Below are 22,936 nucleotides of genomic sequence, written 5' to 3'. Positions count from 1 at the left end.
GGGAAGAGCATTCCACAGCACCGGTGCCCGGATGGAGAACGCTCTCGAACCAGCAGAACACTTCTTTGCTCTTGGGATCACCAGAAGAACACTTCTTTGCTCTTGGGATCACCAGAAGACCGGCACTTTCAGATCGTAGGCTTCGGACCGGGACATAGGGGCAAATCAGATCTGAAAGATAAGAGGGAGCAAGTCCATGTATGATTTTGTATAATACTAAGAGAACCTTAAAATCACATCTATGGCTAACTGGGAGCCAATGCAAGTTAGCCAAAATCGGTGTTATGTGATCGTACTTTTTTGTCCTAGTTAAAAGCCTCGCTGCGGCATTTTGTACCAGCTGAAGAGACTTGATTCTAGACTTCGGGAGAGCAGAGAGTAGTGCATTACAGTAATCGAGACGGGAGGTAACAAACGCATGAATTATAATTTCCGCATCAGACTGAGACAGTATTGAACGGATTTTAGCAATGTTACGAAGATGGAAGAAAGCGGTTCTAGTAATTTTCTTTACATGCATTTCAAAGGATAGATCAGGGTCAAATATGACACCTACATTTTTAACTGAGTCACTCTGTGTGATGTGACATTTGTCAATGTTTACAGCAGTTTTTGAGAATAAGTCACGGCATTTAGATGGACAAATGACTAACATTTCGGTCTTTTCAGAGTTAAGACGCAAGAAATTGAGTGACATCCACTCTTTTATCTCAATGAGGCAGGCCTCCAAGTTTCCACAGTTTAGTGTGGGAGATTCCTCCAACGGAAGATATAGTTGAGTGTCGTCTGCGTAGCAGTGGAAGCTGATATTGTACTTGCGAATAATATCACCTAATGGAAGCATGTAAATGCTGAAAAGAAGGGGGCCAAGCACTGAACCCTGCGGAACACCGCAGGTAACATTAAAGGGCCCAGATGTCATTTCACCATATTTAACACAGTGCGTCTTATCTGAGAGGTAGGATCTCAACCACAAGAGGACGGTTCCTGAGAGACCAATCCATTTTTCCAACCGTTCTAGTAGGAAATTGTGGTGCACTGTGTCAAAAGCAGCACTAAGATCCAGCAGCAGCAAAAGTGATGAAGCGCCAGAATCCATTGCCAGTAGGAGATCATTTGTTACCTTGATCAGAGCTGTCTCAGTAGAGTGGTTAGCCCTGAATCCTGATTGCATGGATTCAAAAAGGTTATTCTCGGATATGAAAACATTCAGCTGCTGTGCCACTACTTTTTCAAGTACTTTAGAGAGGAAAGGTAGGTTTGACACAGGTCTTTAATTACTTAAGATTTCTGGATCAAGGTTGGGTCGTTTCAGTGTGGGTTTAATAACGGCGGACTTAAAAGCTGCTGGAACTACACCTGAGGAGAGTGATCTGAAGGTCCAAGGACGCCAAAAAGACTTTTAATAAGTGAACCTGGGAGCGGGTCGAACTGGCAAGTTGTCGGTTTGGCCGCATTCACCACCTGTTTGAGATCATCAAGTGACAGTTCACTAAAACCGGACAATTTCCCAGGACAGCCACCCTGTCGTGCATCTGTAGATTTCAGCCCTTTAATATGTGTGGTATTAATAATTTCTTTAGCAATTTCTTCCTGTATGCATTGAATCTTCTCAGTAAAGAAGACCATTCAGTCATGAGCAGAGTGCGTCGAACTATCTGCGATAGTCTGTTGCCTTGTAAGCGATGCTACAGTGTCAAAAAGGACTTTGGGATTGTTCTTTTGAGACGCAATCACCTTCGGAAGGTAGGCCGATTTTGCAGAGGCAAGGGCCGCTTTATACTTTAACAAGCTGTCACACCAGGTTTGATGGAAAACCTCAAGCTTGGTAGCGCGCCATTTTCTTTCCAATTTCCTGCATTCTTGTTTAAGGGTTCTAGTTTCATCAGTAAACCAAGGCGTGCATCTTTTAGGATGTGATTTTAGCTTTATGGGCGCTATTGAATCCAGGACACTAGTCAGGGTGGTATTGAACTCATTCATGAGTGAGTCAATCGAACCATTGTATGAAGGAAAGGACGCAACTGCTCCGGGAAGGAGTTCAAAGAGCTCAGAAACTGTGCCAGTGCTTATATTGCGTCCGCTAAATCCTTCAGCTTTTTTAACACTACATTTAGCTAGCACCTCAAATGTAACTAAATAATGATCCGAGATAACGGTAGTACACGGTAACACCATAATGTTTGAGGTTAAAACTCCTCGAGTCAGAATCAAGTCTAGCGTGTTCCATCTTTATGGGTTGGCAAATCAACCAGTTGATTAAAACCAAATGCATCAATTAGAGACTTAAACGCAATAGTAAGTGAACTGAGTGGGGAGTTCATATGAATGTTAAAGTCCCCCATAATTATAATTTTGTCTGCATAGGTTACTAGTTCAGACAAAAGTTCAGCAAATTCGTCTAAGAAAGTTGTGTATGGCCCAGAGGCGTGTTCAGGAGAGTGAGTGATTGCTATCGCGAGCTATCGCTAGCTTCTGAACGGCCAGTGATTATTGAGCGCTCGCGTGCCCGAGTAATCACGGGAGAAAGACCGCTTACTTTGATTTCCAACATGGCGTCGACAGTGCAGAAGATGGAGGATCTCACCCTGACGAGTGCTGTTGGCGATGTAATATATCGTCTTACATTGCCTGGTAATGTTTGTGAACAATGCAAGACAGGTATGACACTTCCACTGCGTTTAGGATAACCTTAACTGTGTCAATATGCGAACTGTCGCTCATATCAGCCAACTCGCTCAAAGCAAGCTGTAGAACGAAATCCATTGTACTGTCGTCGGCCATTTTGGATCAGTAAGGCAATCACAGTGAGCGATTACAAAACGTTCAGCAGTGCGCGGCAAGCGATTATCAAGAGACTACATGTCTGATCACTCTCCTGAACACGCCTCAGGTGCGCCATAGATAGTTATTACATAAATTGACAATAGAGAGGACCGCATCACAAGAGCCTCAAACGCCTTGTAGTTATTAGAGGTACGAGGATTAAATTTGAGCGATTTTTCAGAAATGAGCGCCACACCGCCACCCTTTTTCAACGTGCGTGCTATATGGCTACTCTCGTAATCTGGGGGAGAAGCATAATTTAGCGCTAAATACTCATCCGGGCGTAACCAAGTTTCACAAAGACCCATACAGTTAAGTTTATAGTCACGAATAATGTCATCAACAAGTAAAGCTTTAGGAGCAAGCGATCTAATATTTAAAAGACCCAATTTTAGCTTTGCTGAATCATTTGACTTAGCTGAACTCTTTGTAGTCTTTGTCGAGATCTTCAAAAGATGCCGCCGTTGTGGCTTTTCGTGTGCGCTGAGTGTAAAGCTTCGGTTGTCCGGCGAGGAATGAATGGTGGAATTAGTTACATCCTCGCGTCCATCTTGCTGCTTAGACTTCGCACGCTTCACACATCTACCTGCACGGCAACCACGCTTCTGTTTTCTGTCCTTACGGCGCCGTTGTCGTCGTTTATTAGGAAGAATAGCTGTCCAGAAGGATGCCGGATCTCTTTGAAGATCGCTCGGTATATCATAGGCGGTATGAAAAGTGCCCGAAAAGTCGAAATTTAGACGCCCACCCAACCGAATAAGTTCGTCCCTACTGTAAGTGTTTTTGGCCACACATGTGTCCAAAAGTGAAAGCAAAAAAGACAAGAGAACGGCAATAAATAGAAGATTAGCTGGAGAGCAACTAGCCGCATGCATGCATCCATGCGCCGCCATGTTGAAACTCACAACCATTGATTTGACTTCTGGAAAGAGAAGTCAAACGTTTACAATTCCTTCACAATGACTAAAAATTGGCCAAAGTAAAATACCAAATTGTAAACATTTGAGTGTAGTTACGTCGTTGTCTCCAAATGGCCACTTTTGCAAACGCCTTAACCTACTCTTAGAAAAATGTGTAGAATACAATGTTTAGTTTATTCAGTTTGTAATCAAAATTGACAAGGTACCAGATAAGGCTTCAAGCTATTGTCTCACCTGTTTCCCAGCTAAAATGACTTTGTGACACTCATCTGCAGGCATTTAATTGCAAAACATCAACTGCTTTCCATGTTTTTCAACTTGAAATTTTGATTATGTGAGATACTGCTGGGGTTTTTTGTTCATTATCTTTTACACTTTTTAGCTAGCACGTTTTTTTTTCCTTTTTTTTTTTGGTCATCTCAACTGTGACTGTTTTAGTATTGCCAATCTTAATCAGGTGAGAATAAAAACCTATGTTTGCGTGTTCCATCTTAGATTACTCATAGTTAGTAGCACTTGCAGTGATTATTTCAGTTTAGAACAAAACTTTAGAGTGTTACTTTTCAAATGAGACTAAACCATGCAGATTCTCTAGCCAGCAGTGGCACGCGAGCAGGGCAAAGTAATAATGATTTTTTTTTTAAATGCGCATTTTTACCTTAAATGTAAACATTTTCATTGCACTCTTTCATTGCGGTGCCTCGCAGAGGAGAGATGTGTTTTAACCCTTCCACAGAAACACAGGCGCGCAATAAATGAACAAATCACGACAGCCAAATGATGGCTCCTCGAGCGATAAAATCCCGTTCTTTCCAGCCAGCGTGGACAGACGAATGGGGCTTTGGGCAAAAAATGACCGTGCTGTTTGTGTATTATGCCTCGAGTTGGTTGTACCTCGCACGTCAAGTGTTAAACGTCATTACGAGACGAAATATGAACATGAATTCAAGGACGAGTCTGAAAAAGCGGATACATTAAAACGCACTGTGTCCAACCCTCCCGAGCAAAATCCTCCCCCCTCGCGTGAACGCGCATTCTGCAGCGCTCCGACAAAAGCGATCGCATTCTATATAATAAGTTTATTAAAACAATTAAGCGAGCTAATTAAAACAGTTAAGCGATCGTAGTCTATATAACGCGTTTATTAAAACAATAAAGCGCGATCGTATTCTACAAAATGAGTTTGTTGACATGGAAGAAAAAATTACAACTCTGTTGGATACAAAAAAAAATTTTGTGCGAGTCACTAATCTTGGTGTGGCAGACTGATTTACAAGGAAATTTGAAAGCGGCACTCCCCACCGAAAAGGTTGCTGACCCCTGCTCTAGACGGTGCCAGAACAGCATTTAATTTAGTTTGGGTAAGTCTTGGATTGGGATTTACAGAACGTTAAGCAGGTTAATGGAAAAAAGTGTGCTTTGGATCAAAAAGGTTGAGAAACAATCCACTATTGTACCTGGAGTAGACCAAAGATGATGAAGGCGATCGAAACTTTTTTACCATTCTTGTCAGCCTGTGGACAGATCATCTTATCACAGACCTGCTGCTTTTCAAAGCTTCAACGCATTCATTTCAAAACAAGTTCACCCTAAAACATTGCATATCAAAAGAAATGACATCACATGGCAAACGTTTGTATTTTAAAAAAAAAGTTTAACCGGGTTGCACTGGAGATCGTCGTTGCTGGCTGGATGTCACCTGATCCTTCACAGTCTTTAGTCGGCAGTCGGCGGGTAATAGACACCAAACCTCAGCGGATAGCTGGACCTCTTAATCGCCCGGCTCTTATCAAGCTTCTTTAATCCAGAAATTACCCGGAGGAGCTGCTTAAAACCTTCAAGCCGACGCCATGCGCTCCCTTGCCGGGCTGGCAGCCACCATGGCCGCGGCCAGCCTCTATCTCTACCTGCTCACCACACACCTCCCGCCCGCTGACGAATACATGGAGCCAGCATTACCAGGGAAGCCCGAACCGGAGCCCCACTATTACAAGTAAGTCACAAAAGACTTTCACGTTTTTTGTTTTTTATTCTCTTACAATATCTTCTCATTGACGTTGTTTTTCTTTTTTGTGTGACTGATCCTCCTCTTCCTCTTTCGGCTCCGTAGCGGCTTTTCAGAATTACTTGCTTTAATCCATATTTTACCAATTGTTACGTAACATTATGCACAAAATTACCCAAAAAGGGGGAAAATGAAAGAAAAAATAAACACAGGGAACCCCCCCCCCCCAAAAAAAAGGGAAAAAGAAAAGCGAGAAAAAAGAAACAAAAAAAGAAAAAATAAGTAGAAAGCTAGGAAAAAAATAAAAAAAAAGATAAAAGAAAAGAGAAAAGAAAAAACATCCATCCATCCATTATCTGCACAGCTTATCCTCAGTAGGGTCGCTGGGGTGCTGTAGCCCATCCCAGCTATCTTCAGGCAGTGGGGAGGGGACACCCTGAACTGGTTGCCAGCCAGTCGCAGGGCACACAGAGCCAGACAAGTCACTCACTCATTTGCACCTATGGAGAATTTGGACGAGCCAATTAACCTGAAACGCATGTTTTTGGAATGTGGGAGGAAACCAGAGTGCCCGGCGGAAACCCATGCAAGCATGGGGAGAACATGCAAACTCCACACAGGAAGGTTCGACCTCATGACCACACACGCACTAACCACTTGCTGCCGTGCTGCCTAAGAATACCATGAAAAAAACTAAAAGTTGAGAAAAACAAGGAAAAAGGGGGGAAATAAATAATAATTGAAAAAAAAAAAAATCCACAGCAAGGCTCTGATAGGCAAAGATGATCTGGCAACTGCACCAGATTGATGAAGAATACTGCTTGTTACTCGTCAAGTCCATGCCTCAGAGACTGCAAGCTGTCATAAAAGCCAAATGTGGTGCCGCTAAATACTAGTGGTCTGTTATGATTGTTATTTATTTTATTTTTTTTCCATGATTCCATATTTTTTCCTCAGAATGAAGTGATTCCATATTTAATTCCCTACACTTGCTCTATAAAAGTAGCATTTACAATGCTTTTTCTTAATTTAATTTATTGTTTCTGAATGCCAAGGAGTTGCACTTTGGTATGACCTTACAATTGTTTCATGTTTCTGATCTGAGTTTTTTTCTACAGAATAAAATGTCTTGAGTAAGGGTTTGGCCAAGACTCGTGATTCCATACTTTTTGCTAGGGGTCGTAGCTGTTCCTCATTTTGTATGTATTTGATTTGATACACCAGAAGCGCCTTCTCGAAGGCAGCAGGTCAGACAGCTAGGCGACTGGATGTAAGGCCAGGGCCTTGATAATATTTTGCTGCTAAGGCATTGAGTGGAGTATATGTCAATTATGTAAGGGGAAAGGCAGTTAATGATGTGCTGTGTTGCTTACACCATCATCTGCATCCTCCTCAGTGCAGTTACTGTCAGCAGGCTTTTGATGAACAAGCAGTAAATGCATGGCACGTAGCACAGAGTATGAAGTGTAAACAGTAAGTATAGCAGACCCTCAAGTTAAATCATGAATAAAATATTCAACAGGTAAGTCAGGCAGAGAAAGACAGAGTAAAAGAGACAAACGAAAGTCTTCTCCCGAAAGTCGAGGCAAGGAAACCTGACTATATAAAGCGTCAGAGACAAGGAGAGAACAGTGGTTAAAAATATTGGCAGTGGACAGCACGAAGCCCAAAAAATTAGGTCGTCACTCAAAGTTATTCCACCCCAATCACGCTGACAAGCCGCTTAAGAAATGGGGGGCGGAGGCAACGTGTCGCCCTCAATCTCAAGCAATCATAGTTTTGTCCCTACAAATATTATGTGATCACTTAAAGATCGCTTAAAATCGATCGCAGCACAGAAAAACGTACCTGTGAACTTGTACCCCTTTCCCGTATTTTTTTTCTGACCTAAATTTTTGTGTTAGACCTTTTGATCTTGAAAAGCGCTATATGAATGCAGACCATTTACATTTCGCCTCTAATCTAATTGTCTCTGTCACTGGTAGCAGACGACGCCATTGTAGATTGCTATTATTGTAGCATTATTTTACAGTTTTTCTTGCTGTGAGTAATAAAATACAATACAACACATTAGTCCTATGTGTCATTGCTTTATCAGAGCACAAGTTTTAACCCTTTCCATACCTGTCAACCTAAGCCAATCCATCCATTATCTGCACCACTTATCCTCAGTAGGGTCGCGGGGGTGCTGGAGCCCATTCCAGCTATCCTCGGCAGTGGGCAGGGGACAACCTGAACTAGTTGCCAACCAGTTGTAGGGCACACAGGGACAGACAATCCGCTCGCTCATTCACACCTAGGGACCATTTGGACCGACCAACTAACCTAACATCCATGTTTTTGGAATGTGGGAGGAAACTGGAGTGCCCGAAGGACACCCATGCAAGCACGGGGAGAACATGCAAACTCCACACAGGAAGGTTCGAACTTATGACATCAGAACTGTGCCGCACACGCGCTAACAACTGCGCGGCCGTGCTGCCCTAAGCCAATCGCAATTCCCCTTATTAAGCCATAATTAACCTTACAAACACAATCCGGCACCTATTTATCCACGGCAAGACAGACTATGAAAAATAAAACCAAAGATAATTTGTGTAAACAAATTTATGTTATTTAACAAGTAAAGAAGCAATTAATTCAGCATCTTTCTTAGTTCTTTCCACACTTAAAAACAGTAAATGCAGTGTTGCTTATTATACATAGCACTATAGAAATACGTATTTTCCCGTATGGCGTACATAATTTGAAATGATCAAAAAACGTATAAAATACAGGCTAAACGTATAAGTTGACAAATATGTGTTCCAACCCCCACTTCAAAAAGCTGGGTATTGCCAAAACATGCTCATTGTAGCCATTAATCCAGAAATCATCTTTGATTAAGATCGGTCAAAATATGTATTTTATTTTTGAATTTAAATGCACTTTAAATATTTTTATTACGTTTAATAAAGCTATTCATTTATGTAAGTGGGTCCATATTTCTTTTTTTAGTGTCATGTGGAGGTGTGCTTAAAACAGTTTTTTAGTTATGTGTGCTCTGGGCTAATGGGGGAGCAAGAGGTTTTCTTCTTCCTAAGGGGGGCAGGACAGAAAATAATTCAGAAGCACTGGACTAAACAAACATTTTTCATCGGACGATTTGCAGTCGAACTCAGACAATAATCAGATCAGAGTGCCCATTTACATTGCTTTACATAACCGCAATACCGACCTGGCAATCATACTCAGCTGCAAATAACCGGGCAGGCACATTTTGACAAACAAAAATTCAGAACTCGGTTGGTCAACCATCGAACCACACAGTTCAAAAACAAAGCAGACGTGCTAATTCTTTTTAAATCTCATCTGTATGCGACACATAAATAGACATGAGTTAAAGGGCAAAAACACACACATGCTAGAAGTCCCCTTATGTGTAACTCAAAACCCGTGGGCCTTGTCGAGCACCTCCTGGGCCTCTCATCAGAGCATTTCATTGGTCTCCCGTCCCAACATGTGTCCGCCCAACTGGCCATCATTTCCAGTATTTGATTGAGTGACGGGGGGAATGTGTCACAGCGTGCAGTTTTATTTTCATCGGATGCGTAATCGCCCTCGCGTAAACACTCTTCTTGACTCCTCGTTGGCAAGCAGACTGTTTGTAGTCGGCCGCGTCACAAATTTGTGTGAACTATCCAGCCTTGATCATTTTTCGTCACTTCCTTAAGAGCCAAAAATAGCTCCGTACGCATCAGACAGATTGTGTTCCTCAGGGGCGGCCAACCCACAATAAATCCTCTCACTAAGACGACTAGAATAAGACATAGAAGTGCATTAAAAAGAAAGAGTCCAACGTTGACATTTCCCTTAAAGGAAATTCATATATTCACTGATCGTGTATTTTAGTCCTGGTAGCAAGCAAGCAAAATATCACAATTTAAGACTTTACTCCTACTTCTGATTGATTAGCTGATAAAGAGAATACTAAAACCAAGTAGAGACTGGGCAACAACAGATACAGGCCATGCCTGTTGATCAGTGGTATTTATTTTTAAAATATTTTTTTATATGCTTAACTGCTCTCTGCTATAGGGCACTATAATATGTATGAAGGATAAGTTAGTTATAAATAAATTACTTTGATTGTAGTACAAATGTACTACAATCAAAGCATGGAAGGGAGGAAGGATGGAAAGAAGGAACGAAGGGTTTTTACTTCTTTTGTTGTTTTTCACTCACCAGCATAATCCATTTTGTGGTGCGAATGGAAGGAAGGAAGGATCGAAGGAAGGAAGGAAGGCTTTTTACTTCTTTTCTTGTTTTTCACTCACCAGCATAATCCATTTGTAGCGCGGAATGAAGGAAGGAAAGATCGAAGGAAGGATCGAAGGAAGAATCGAAAGAAGGAAGGATGGATGTGTTTTTGCTTCTCGTCTTGTTTTTCACTCACCAGCACAATCGAATTTGTAGCACGGAAAGAGGGAAGGAACAAAGGAAAGAAGGAAGGAAGGGTTTTTACTTCTTTTCGTTTTTCACTCACCAGCATAATCCATTTTGTAGCCCGGAAGGAAGGAAGGAACGAACGAACGAAAGAAGGAAGGAAGGATCGAAAGAAGGAAGGATTGATGTGTTTTTGCTTCTCGTCTTGTTTTTCACTCACCAGCATAATCCATTTTGTAGTGCGGAAAGAAGAAAGGAAGGAAGGTATGAAGGGTTTTTACTTCTTTTGTTGTTTTTCACTCACCAGCATAATCACTTTTGTAGTGCGGATGGAAGGAAGGAAGGAAGACAGGGTTTTTACATCTTTTCTTGTTTTTCACTCACCAGCATAATCCATTTTGTAGGAAGGAAGGACCCAGATTACCTGGGGGCTCCTGGAGCTAGGGTCTCACTGAGGTTCGGGCAATTCACAAGAAAAGCTCAGATAAAAACATTCCAATGGCTTTAAATATCCTTTTTTTTAAATTCAAGACAAAGATCTAAAAATGAAAAAACATTTAAACCTTATATATCCCCCATCTTCCAGGCTAAAGTTCCCGTCAGATTTAGACGAGCTTCGGGAATTGGCCGAGATGCTTAAATTCTACAAGCAGGAACACCACGGCTACGTCTTGCTCCTCTTCTGCAGCGCCTACCTCTACAAGCAGTCCTTCGCAATTCCTGGATCGTCCTTCCTGGTGAGACCCTATCTCCACAATCACGGCGACAGAACCTGAGCTCACTGCCTTTGATTACTTCTTGTATCAGAACATGCTAGCCGGCGCCATTTTTGGACCTTGGGAGGGCTTAGCGCTGGCGTGCCTGCTCACCACTGTGGGCTCCATGTTCTGCTACCTTCTGTCTTTCACCTTCGGGAAGCAGCACGTTGTTCGGATCTTCCCGGACAAAGTAACGCTTCTGCAGAGGAAGGTATGGTCAATTTGGTCTATGCTAGGCTGAATACATAGAAAACTGTGTCATGCTTTAGAGCACAGGTGTCAAACTCATTTTCACCGAGGGCCACATTAACAAAATGTCTATCTTCAGAGGGCCTGATTATAAATGTAACTAAATGTGAAACAAACTACTCCTTCATGTAAAACTGTAGTTCTCAAATAGTGGGGAGGGCGCGTCAAGGGGCGACCTTACATGTGCTAACCACTGCACTACGGGAACATAGAATAGAATAAAATATACCTTTATTGTCATTGTTACAAAATGGATCGAACATATTGTGACAACGAAATTGGTAGTGGCACTTCAGTTTCACATTTAACAGTGAGGATAAAAGAAAACAAAGAAGATAAGGTTATAATTTATACAATATAAAGGAACAATGAAGATAAAAGTTATAATTTACACTGTAGGATGTTACATACAGTTTTGGGATCGTATTAGTGCAATATGCGGTAGTGCAAAAATAGGCAACATTGTGCCAAGTGAGCGTAGGCATGAATACAATTTTACATCTGTATGAGGTAGCGTGTTTGCAAGAGTTTCAGTTTTTTGTGCGGTGTGTCTTAAGGGTGATAATGGCTCTAGGGAAGAAACCGTCTCTGAGTCTGTTTGTTTTTGTTTTGTGTGACCTGTAGCGCCTGCCATGAGGAAACACGTCAAAGAGGTGGTGGCGGGGGTGAGAAAAGTCCTTGATGATGTTTTCTGCTCTGCTGAGGTAGCGAGAGCAGGCAATGTCCTCCAGACTGGGTAGAGAGCAACCAAAGATTCTCTGGGCTGTGTTGATGACCCTCTGAAGTGTTTTCCTATCTGCTGTCGTGCACCCAGCATGCCACACCGTAAAGCAGTATGTCAGAATGCTCTCCACTGTGGCTTTGTAAAAGGACACCAGCAGCTGCTGTTTCAGATGATTTTTCCTGAGCACTCTCAGGAAATTGAGTCGCTGCTGGGCCTTCCGTACCACCGCTCTGGTATTTGCAGACCAGGAGAGGTCATCGGAGATGTGCACACCCAGGAATTTGAAAGAGTGGACTCTCTCTACACTGTCTCCTTTTATAATGAGTGGTTCTGGGTTCCTGCCTTTCCTCCGGAAGTCCAGTATGAGTTCTTTTATTTTTGTGGGTTTCAGTATGAGGTGGTTTTTCGAACACCACGTAGTATCGTCGGCGTACTTAACAATTGTGTTTGTGAGGTGGGTCGGTGAGCAGTCGGCGGTGTAAAGGGTGAAAAGCAGGAGGCTCAGAACACATCCTGGTGTTGTTGCCCTTCTGTTCACTGCTAAAACTCAAGTCAAGTCATGTTTATTTGTATAGCCCTTAATCACAAAGAGTCTTGTTCTGTATTAATTTTATATTTGTTTCAAAGATGTAAGACAATTGAGGCATGTTTGAGTTGGTTTAGTGCAGTAAGCTGATTCTGATGTAAAGCTGCATTGATTAAACTGTTAGAATAAACATTTTGTGAACACATTAAAATCCTTTTTTCAAATGGGGCGGCAGTAGCTAAGGAGGTAGAGCGCTCGTCTTGGGATCCCTTGATCCCAGTTCGAATCCCGGCTTGTCCGTGTTACATGTCGAAGTATCCTTGGGTAAGACACTGAACCCCTAATACCCCCAATAAGCAGGTTAGCGTCTTACATGGCTGCAATACAAGGCTGCTATTGGGAAATGTGAAGCACACTGTAAAGCACTTTGGGAAGTCATTGACTTGAAAAGCGCTATATAAATGCAGATCATTTCATTTCATCATTTCAATGTTTGTGAATGAATTTGTTTTCCTTAGAAAAGATCCCTTTTTATTTGTGATTATGATTTTTAGGGTAGGCTACAAATGTAGGCTCATTTATAAAGTTAGTAGTGAAAAACAAAGCTAAATATTTAGCGTTGACAGTCTGAATTTGACCATGGGCCAAAATAAGCCCTTTAGGGTCTTTAAGCGGGCCACATTGAATGATGCTGTGTGCCACATTTGGCCCGCGAGCCATGAGTTTGACAGAGGCGCCTAGAAGCCAGAAATTTGTCAGTTTATCCATAATACATCATCTTTACATCTCTTCCTTTTCTGTGTCAGGTAGAGGAAAACCGTAGCAGTTTGTTCTTTTTTCTCCTCTTCCTGCGCTTTTTCCCCATGACTCCTAACTGGTTCCTTAACATCACCTGTCCCGTCCTCAACATCCCCATGTCCATCTTTTTCTTCTCAGTCTTAATCGGTGAGCGCTAGAATTATTTGAGCACCCTTAAGCAAAAAACAAAAATAAAAAAACTTTTATCTCGTATGCGTCCCCAGGTTTGATCCCCTACAACTTCATCTGCGTTCGCACAGGGGCCATCCTCTCAGAGATCCATTCTCTGGATGACATCTTCTCGTGGGCCACGCTAGCTCAGATGCTAACCATTGCGCTAGTGGCGCTTGTTCCCGGCGCACTTATCAAACACTATGGCCAAGCTCACCTCAAAGTGGAGGACATGGACGCAAAACGGGGCGGAGACCAAAAGAGGCGATGACATAGGCGGGAGGACTTTAACTATCCGGAGCGTCAGAGGTCTTTAAAGGTGAGCCTAACTCTCCTAGCGTCACTGGTGAAGTTTTCTTTACAGCACGTTGTGTAGACCCCTTTCCTGCGTATGTCATCACCGATTCAAAACAGGATGCGTGCCCATTTTTGACTCCAAAAAGTGGGATTAGGAGCATGATTTTGAATACAGCCAGGGAAAATTCACCTCTGGAGTTGTGTTTTAGTGTCACATATTACAAAAACAATATGCCCAGTTATTTTTGTGTACAGGTGCGCAAAACACAATTTGAAGGAACACAATTATTTTACAAATCCCAGAGAAAACAGGCCTTTTCAAAAGCACCATAGGAGCCATTAAAAGAACTGACTAGACTGAGGACATCTTTAGGAATGTCGACATTTAATATCCGGTAAGTTATCATGGCTATCTGTTTTAGATTTACTTGAATCTCGAACTATGTGTAAGTTGCATACTTGCCAGGCTTGACATTTAAATGCGAGAGATGTTATCGCACACTATTTTTACGCGTTAAACATAATTCATGTCCAGAATATTGAGAAAACCACAACATGTGCTTGACTGAAACTGGAAGTTGCAAACATCTACCTAGACGGATATCTAATACTGACATATTAATTTTCAAAGCAAAAGAGAGAGTTTATCGAACTGGTTAACAGTTTACAGTAGTGTCTATAGATGTGTTTCCAGTTACCCATAATGTTTCGCACTGTTGACATTTTACCTGGTAAAAATAACTAAAATCATTGATTAAATGGAGCAGAATGGTTCCAATGGTCCGTTTTTCTGATCAAATGAGTTATAGCACTGTGCAAATAAAATAACAGGAGAAAACACAATGGTTCGTTAACCAAAGTCCGTTAAATTGAAGTACATAAAGGGGCAAAGAGCTCAATGAATTACTACCTTATAATACAGTAGCAATTACTCTAAAGGCCTTAGCCTGAAAATTGTAGTGCAATATTAGCTCTAAGCAAATATGTTTCTTTTTGAACTGAAGCTTTTAAATGCTGAATAAGCCCTTGTATTATGTTGTATTGTATTAAGTCTTAATACTTTAAATGATTGACAGTGCATGTTTACACACATTGTATGTCACTCTCTAAAATGAACTTGTTATTCTCTTATTTGACCAAACTGATTTCAAACAGTGTTATCTGAGTCTTAATATTTTTCTAAGTGTTATCTACATCACAGTACTCACAGTAAATATACTCATTAAAACCTCTTTATTCTCTTTTACACTTTGTACAATGTCATGCACATACACACACGAGCACGAGCGGTGTTTTTATTTGGGCAAATACATTTGGGAATCCATGCGTAAACGGGACTTCGATTCACAGTTAAAACAAAAACAAGAGGTATCTCTATGTTGCCTTTTAAATTGTAATAATTCAATTACGGGCAAAAATGCAATGTAAAAAAAAAAATGGAGATACGTATTTTTCATGACTGCAATGAAGATTTGTCTCCCAAACCAGTCGTCTCTTTAACAATAAAAAAATATAACTTCAACAGTGCAATAGCTCAAAACAAGATTCAGCGCTTTTAAATCAAATGAAAATGTCAGTTCAGTGAAAATAAAGATGCCCAATGAATAGTGTCACGTCATTTTCATATGCCTTCATTAACTCGTGTATTATCCATTTTGACAGATTTATTATACTATTTAGTTTGTCTAAAATGCATTAACTTGAATCAGTTAATTTTTAGATTATTTTTATAAGTAAGATTTCAGAATTTACCGTACGTTTTAAGTCATTTAGGCGTGTTATCTTACATTTCTCTAAATTAAATCTGACCAAAATCTTTTTTTATTTAATGCAATTTGATTTATGAGCTCAATTTTATTATCATTATTAAAATTATAGTTATATTCGTATTGTTTTATTAATTTTTTTAATTTACAGATTATAGACAGGGTAACCGTTTTGAAAAGCGTGCAATGTGTAAATGGAACACTCAAAAGAACACGTGCCTTAGGCTCATAACGCAATAATAAGGTGCACAAGAGTCAAATACATTGCATATTTGACCAGGGGAACAGCACAGTTATAGTTTAAATATGATTGATTAAACACATCCATAATGACCTTTTCCCAAGATGATTATTCTCACCCCAAGATCACATTTTTGTACAAATATAAGCAGTAGTTTTACAGGAGCCAGTAATGGTATCAGTTTTGAAATGATTTTTTTCCACTTAACAGGGGGGTGTACGGGCTTCTTATAGCCTGAAAGTGTTAGTATAGTGCATTTCCAGTGACTTTTCATTAGGTTGGATAGATATTCAACAAGAACTATGAAAGTTAAATATATAACTACAGTTCTATGACTCCTGACGCGAGAGTCCGGTGTCAGCAAAGGTTAGTTTCCTATGTTATCTTCACAAACATCATGCAGGCAGAATTCAACCATGACCAGTTCCTTGCACGGGCAGTTCAAGACTTTCTCCCAAGACCAGTAAACCTTCATTGTAGCCAGCCAGATTAGAGTGAATGGCAAAATGTGGTAGCCATGGCGCTTATGCGAGGCTAACCAGGAATCAATAAAATAGCAAGCAGACGAAATAGGGGCTAACCCGCAAAAAAACAAGCATTGAATTGCCTCCGCGATAACACGAGGCTATAAACTCGGACACACTTGGCGCCAACCTCTAGAGCCATTGGCGATTGGCATTTTGCCTTTGACATCAGGTTAATGGGGGCACTTTTTGGATTGGCGCATTTAGGGTCAAGTTTTAAAAATGTTAGATAATTTTCAAGCTTGGTAACTGAATTCCTCAGTGTGCGTGGCCACAAGAATACAAACCACCGCAGTGACATCTGAAAATATTTATGACACCCTTCTAAAACAGCAATTATTAAATGTTTTAGCTAACATTGCTCTTATAATACCTAACAGGAGCATAACGGGAGGTTTAACTGTACTTTATCCAATATTACTACAAGAAATACAAACTTTTTCACCCACAAATCAAGTCCTCTATTTATACAATTCTATACATCTGAATTGAACAGCAGTGGAAGTTATATAATAAAACGCTGCAGTTCTCTTTCCGTATCAGAATCATTTCCAGGTCACTGGAGTTTCCTTCAATCCTCAAGAAACGATGACAAGCTATTGCAATTTAGTCCATTACCAAAGAAACCACCAATAACAACACAAAAAGACAACTTTTTCACATCTGTGTTGCAATCTGGTACTATATACCCCTGTACTTTTGATAGTAAGGTTACCCTGGCGCTGTCGTCTAGAACTATAGTGCTCACAAATGACTTGACGCAGCCCTCGTTCAGGGTTTCTTTCTTACGCAGTGGTAAATAAGTGCTAATTTTGGTTCTCGCTATATGACTCACCGGTAGTCGCCATATTGAATGGCCAAATAAGCCGAAAACACGCGATATAGACAACTTGGAATGGAGCTGATAACCAAGGAATACACCCCGTACCAGCACAGGTAAGGAAACCCTACGCAACCTCCGGGGAGCAAAATACCCAATTCTGAATGACGTTTAAAAACCTCCTAGTAACAGGGCAAAGACAAATCACACAATCCAAATTAAAAAAATCGGTAAAAATCAGTGGTATGCAATCGCCACTAAAGAAAAAAATAGGAAACCAAGCTGTGCCAACACCGGAATTTCTATAGTTTATAGGGCAGGGGTGTCAAACATACGGCCTGCAGACTGGATCAGGCTTGACAACAGATTTTATCTAGCTCAAGAGACAACGCTGAGAACAGCGCACAAAATGAGGCACATCATGTAAAGAAAAATGAGCTGCAGTTTAAAATATGCCCACCGGATGTAGCAAAAAATTTCACATCACTAATTCCCAGGCTTTCCAGTAATTTTCACTACTTGTGCTTTTTTATACTGTTAAGTACCGGTAATTATATATACATTATATATTAGAATGTATATATAATTGTATATATATTGTATGTATATTATAATTATATATACAGTACTTTTCAATATGAACTTGTTGATACTTTTCAGTGATTGTTTTACATTTTATTTTGTTCAGTACTTCTCAATGCTTTTTATACCTTACCACTACATTTCAGTACTTTTTCATAATATTTAGTCGTTTTTCTCTCCCGTCTGTTCTTCTTTATCCTTTCAATTCAACAATTATACTTTAAAACATTTTCCTACTTTTCAGTGCATTGTTCACTTTTTACATTTCAGTAGTTTTTCAACTTCTTTCATATTGGTCAGTACTTTTTTACCGTACCTTAGAGTACATTTTCATACAATTCACTAGTTTTTTACCTTTTATTACGTTTGAGTATTATTTGCGAGTTATGTTATTGGTTTAATACCTTTTCAGATTTTTATTTGCTGAGGGTGTTTTTTCTATCATGTTGCCCCTGAACAAAAAATTATTTGACACCCCTGTACTAAGTTCACACAGGGGTCACGGGTATTTTGGTATGCATATCTCAAACTGCGCAAGCGCAATATTCAGTGCTTAAGGGAACAAAATACAAAGTCATCGTAGTCTCGATCATCATTACGGCGACAGAAAAACTGCACCGTTAGGCACTTTTTTGAAAGGGTTGGCAACACGGATATTGCCCCCTTTTTCTTTTTCGGTAGTGGTTGTGCTGGTGTCAGTGCCAATTCTGAGTGGGCTCCCAGTCGGTGTCAAAGCAAGGACTCACCGTTCGAGGCACTCACATTTTCTCCTGAGTCACTAAAGGGAGGGGACAGAGAGTAAGTACATCAGAATATTGCTGGAGTTGATGAACTTTGACAGGGGTCAGGCCCAAAGAGCCATAAAAGCAAAATTATTGATTTATTTTTTTTGTGAGAGCCACACCATATATTTTGATGTAAAATTCAAACCGCTCATTTTATTTATTTGTGTCATTTGATGATTAACGCCAGAGCCTGTGTCCCATATCAATACAGATATACCACTTAGAATTTGTCTTTCTCCCTCAGTTACTTTAGAGTGTTGAAGCTCATCTTGAGTAACATTTTTGTCTTCAATAATGGTTTCAAAACAAGGTACAAGAAAAGTTATTTTTTAAAAATGTCACAAAATACCGCAAACAAGAAGGATATCGTCCTATTTGCCTTCAGCGCAGACTGCAATGAGCAAGAGGAAGAAGGGGGTGCCTACCGCTCACCCAATCAAATTGCTATAAGTGGTTTGTTGGGGTTTTCACCTGTTTACTGTTCTTTCTGTGGGTTTTCATCATAAAGTCTCAACAGTTAACATACATAGCTTAATGAGCTTCCATTTAAAGCCAAACTACTGCCAAACGTGGTCAGTTTCGTGTGATACCCTGACTGTAAACTGTAGTTGAAAAAGCGCAGTATATAGACTGGACAGAACTACTTGCTTCTGCTTCACGTGCACCAAAATTGGGATCCAATCTCCTGACTATAAAACACCACAGAGAAAGGTGCTGGGGTCAGATATGATCTCCGACTCATGAAAAGAGCCATTTATGGCTTGTGACCCATAGGTTCCTGACCCCTGATCTAAAGCAAAAACACTTGCCAGCTGATAATGACTATGGGTGAATTGCAAAAAAAAAGAGGAATAAAGAAATCCAGGCTAACTGAATAGCGCAGTTTGATCTATTCGGACAGGCTCATTCTGGCTTTTTTGTTGCATGTTGGCAGAACCAGGATGAAAATTAACTTTACCAGCAATGTTGGGATTATTACTTTAAAATTGTAATCTATACAGTTACTGATTACCAGTTGAAAATTGTAATCAGTAACGTAATCTGAACACTATAGCGTTAAAGTAATGTAACTTAATCAACAATTAACCTGGTAATAACATAGTATTAACATGATAATTTTTTATTGTAGAAATAAAAATAAATTCCAGTTCATGGGCTTCATGGACAAAAAAAAAATCCATTCATGAATTATTAATTATTTTTAAGCAATTCATAATGGAATAATTACAGACGCTCCCCTACTTACGGCAATACGACTTACGAAAAACGGTACATACGAACATTTTTTTCGGGATGTCGAAAAATATGCATACATTGCTGTTTGTTCGATTTTGTATTGTGTGCACCTTTTTCTGAGTAAAGGACATTACTGTAGTGCTTCTTTCCGCCGCTACCGGCGTGTTGCGCTGTGAGAAGTCACCTATCATCAACCCCGAAGAAGAAATCCGCTTCCTCTTCCTAATTCGTGTGTAAACATACTGTACTGAATCTCCAGCGCGCTAAGAACTTTGACGTTTTTATTGTTTAATATTTTGTGCATACATCTAAAAGTTGATCTAAAAGTCGAAAAAGAAACCTGGATGTGGTTGAAAGAATGGTTGGATCGCTTTTTTTTCATTCAATTTCTACCACGGAGGAGGTATTTGCCTAATTTTTAAAGCCCATCTTTCAAAAGTAAGTTAAACTTAACTTTCTTTATCTTTATAGTGCATATTATTTTATTAAACATTTATTTTTCAGTATAAAACAATAAAGGTTACTTATACAAGCCTTAAACATACTTATATAAACCTTAGACATACATTCCATAAAAAATATAGCACTGAAAAAAACTTACGAAACAATTTTAACTTAAGAACGATTGTTCAGATCCTATCTCGTTTTTAAGTAGGGCAGTGTCTGTATTGCCTGGCACTCGGGAGGCTCAGGTTAACGTAGGTGAGATGCCCATAAGGTAATTGTTTTTCTTCAATAAATAATTTACTATTTTTCAAATATAGCACAGGACTAAAAACTGATGTAAGTTCATTAAAGTGTTACACACACATATTTTGAGTTTTAAGTAAAAAATATAGTGAAATAAAACTACTTAAAAGTTTCTTCTTAACAGTAGACTCACGCAATTGCTGACTTGTTGCATGGCCAGTCCATCTCCATCTATGTCGAGTGGCATACGTTTCTAAAAGTTTTTAGATGATGTATAAATAACTAAACTTGTATTTTGTAGCAGTTCGGACAGATGCAAAGGTCGTGGCATTTTATTTATGCAAACATATGGGTACATGGTCTCAATGCATTGTATTGTATTGTTGCAGTTTTCACCATCTGGAGAAGGAAATTAAAGCTTCAATAACAATAACCCTTGCTCACGGTCCTTCTATAGTGATTTACCGCAGTGTCGTATGTATAATATTACAGGCGAAACTTTTCCATTTTCTGATCCGTGATTCTGAGATCAACCCTGGGGTTCTATTTTAGGATGTCATAAACACGCATTTATCCCAAATATCTGCAGCTAGCTTAACATAACCGTGCTTCTTTATTTTCACTTTGCAAATGTGAAACCTACTTAGCCAAATGCACCAAACTAAGCTTAGTAAGCTTGTATTTCTTCAATTCATTTTCATGCAATGCCCCTCATGCAAAAGGAAAATAATTTTGATGCATACAAACACAGATCAATACCTGTGCACATGTAGTAGCTTTTGCACACAGCGCTCCTTGTGGTAGCGCACAATCTGCGTGCAAGTTAGTCGGACTTCCTCTCTAGAAGTTCCCGCTGGACCGCTTCGGCCAGATTCTTGTCCTCGCCAGACAGACAACCTGCTGGTAAAGCGGCAGTCACGAGATTGCTGCCTGGTAGAAGCGCCATACCCACCTCCTCTTGAAAGGAAGGAGGATGAGGTGCCGGTCCAGGCCGAAGATCCCGAAGGAAAGGAAGCCTTGGCCATAGTTGGCCACGGCACAAAAGAACTGAAGCTCCAAGTACAGGCGGCCTGGGTCTTTGTTCAGCAACCACCAGAGGCAGCTTGAGAGGTTCTGCACAAACCGAATGAAAGAATTAATATATGAATAAATTGTATTTTATAACAATGTTGTGAAATATAGTATGCAATGAAATTAGACATGGCAATACAGAATAAACATGTAATAGAGAAAAATAAGACTGTCAGGATAAAGTGGCAAAAAAAGTAAAAGAAAAAAAAGAGAATCACAACTGAGTCATCAGATTAAAAAAAAGTACACTAAATATCATTTGGAAAAACGAATGACATGAAATAAAACTAAAATAATTTCGGATTTATTCAAAATACTGTGAATAAATAGGAAAAATATGAACCTATAATTTTAAATGAACTATATTTAAAAAAATGGTCATCAAGTCAATTTGTTTAATGAAGTCACTAAAAATACCTAAAATAAATCCATCCATTATCTGCACCGCTTATTCTCAGTAGGGTCGCGGGGGTGCTGGAGCCCATCCCAGCCATCCTCGGGCAGCGGGCAGGGTACACCCTGAACTAGTTGCCAGCCAGTCACAGGGCACATGGGGACAGACAATACGCTCGCTCATTCACACCTAGGGACAATTTGGACCGGCCAATTCACCTGACATGCATGTTTTTGGAATGTGGTAGGAAACCAGAGTGCCAGGAGGAAACCCACGCAAGCACGGGGAGAACATGCAAACTCCACAGGAAGTTCGATCTCATGAACTCAGAACTGTGACGCACACGCGCTAGCCACTGAGCCGTCGTGCTGACCTAAAAAATAAGTGATTTTATTTTGTTATTTTGCCAGCCAATAATCCCTCAATATGACACGGTTCTCATTGGGTTCTGCATTCTGATTGGCTAAACCAGGGTCTACAACGTGGTGCCCACGGGCACCAGGTAGCCCCCTAAGAGCACCTGAATAGTCAGTAGACTTATTGTGAAAATGGGTCACTAGTGAAGGGTCATAGTGATTCTCTAGGAAATTTGATTTCTAACTAGCATGATTAACATGATCAGCATTTTTAAAAACAATGTATTTTTTGGTTGAGTGTGCTTATTTTAACCCTACTTCTATTAATTACAACCTGGTAATCATAACATTGTAACCACATAGTAATCACAAGATATCTTTCTAGAAATGCAATTGAAATTGGTAGCCGTTTGACAATCAGTAACAAAAAAAGCACCTCTTAAGTTCAAAAAGCTTGTTTGTTGACCAAATACTTAAGACAGTAAAAATGCATTGTTTCTTTGATTTTAATGTATTACAGACAGTTGGATTTTATAGTTATGGTAAAAAGAGGTGAAAAAAAGTTGATACTTCACAGATATCCCCATTATTTTTGAATATATAGCCACTGAAAAAAGAATTACTGTACATCATTATTCAGTCACAACAGATAAGCCTCAATTGAAAGTGATTTGCCTATAAAGGACACTTAAAATATTAGACATGGTCCATCCTGTCTCTTGGGTGCATAAATAATTACATGCGAACTGCATTGATTGCATGTATTAAAAGA

At 40.0% G+C, this 22,936-nt stretch overlaps 2 protein-coding genes across 11 annotated transcripts in view; one reads left to right on the top strand and one right to left on the bottom strand.

Annotated features, from left to right (window-relative positions):
* The first annotated feature begins 5,468 nt into the window (after positions 1 to 5,468).
* On the top strand, positions 5,469 to 22,496 carry LOC148353571 (transmembrane protein 41A-B-like). 9 transcript variants are annotated; one of them, XM_088350671.1, is made up of 7 exons: positions 9,266 to 10,440; positions 10,564 to 10,632; positions 10,763 to 10,913; positions 10,984 to 11,145; positions 13,240 to 13,378; positions 13,456 to 13,721; positions 13,955 to 15,203. In XM_088350671.1, exons 1-6 carry the CDS (start codon positions 10,148 to 10,150, stop codon positions 13,671 to 13,673), a joined length of 1,032 nt encoding a protein of 343 aa, XP_088206797.1. In that variant the 5' UTR covers positions 9,266 to 10,147; the 3' UTR covers positions 13,674 to 13,721; positions 13,955 to 15,203. The 9 variants fall into 9 exon arrangements, 8 of the variants coding, with proteins under 8 accessions (XP_088206800.1, XP_088206802.1, XP_088206801.1 ...); XR_015852391.1 differs by adding an exon at positions 22,056 to 22,496 and having other exon boundaries at positions 9,267 to 10,440; positions 13,456 to 14,094; XM_088350672.1 differs by having other exon boundaries at positions 9,267 to 9,777; positions 10,071 to 10,440; positions 13,456 to 15,203.
* Positions 14,910 to 22,936, bottom strand: part of LOC148353570 (lysosomal cholesterol signaling protein-like) — a 28,299-nt gene continuing 20,272 nt past the window's right edge. Inside the window, exons 17-19 of one of the 2 annotated variants that reach the window (XM_088350668.1) lie at positions 21,296 to 21,456; positions 21,103 to 21,240; positions 14,910 to 18,410 (exon numbers count right to left, since the gene is read on the bottom strand). In XM_088350668.1, coding sequence (XP_088206794.1) covers positions 18,362 to 18,410; positions 21,103 to 21,240; positions 21,296 to 21,456 — 348 coding nt within the window. In that variant the 3' untranslated portion in view covers positions 14,910 to 18,361. Of the gene's footprint in view, positions 18,411 to 21,102; positions 21,241 to 21,295; positions 21,457 to 22,936 lie in introns of those variants that run through there. The other variant, XR_015852390.1, reaches the window with a different exon arrangement.

The sequence above is a fragment of the Urocampus carinirostris genome, chromosome 13 (assembly GCF_059441175.1).
Source record: "Urocampus carinirostris isolate Australia breed hairy pipefish chromosome 13, RoL_Ucar_1.0, whole genome shotgun sequence".
NCBI classification, from domain to species: Eukaryota; Metazoa; Chordata; class Actinopteri; order Syngnathiformes; family Syngnathidae; genus Urocampus; species Urocampus carinirostris.
The sequence above is the reverse complement of the archived record's forward strand: the minus strand, read 5'-3'. Positions and strand labels throughout refer to the sequence as shown.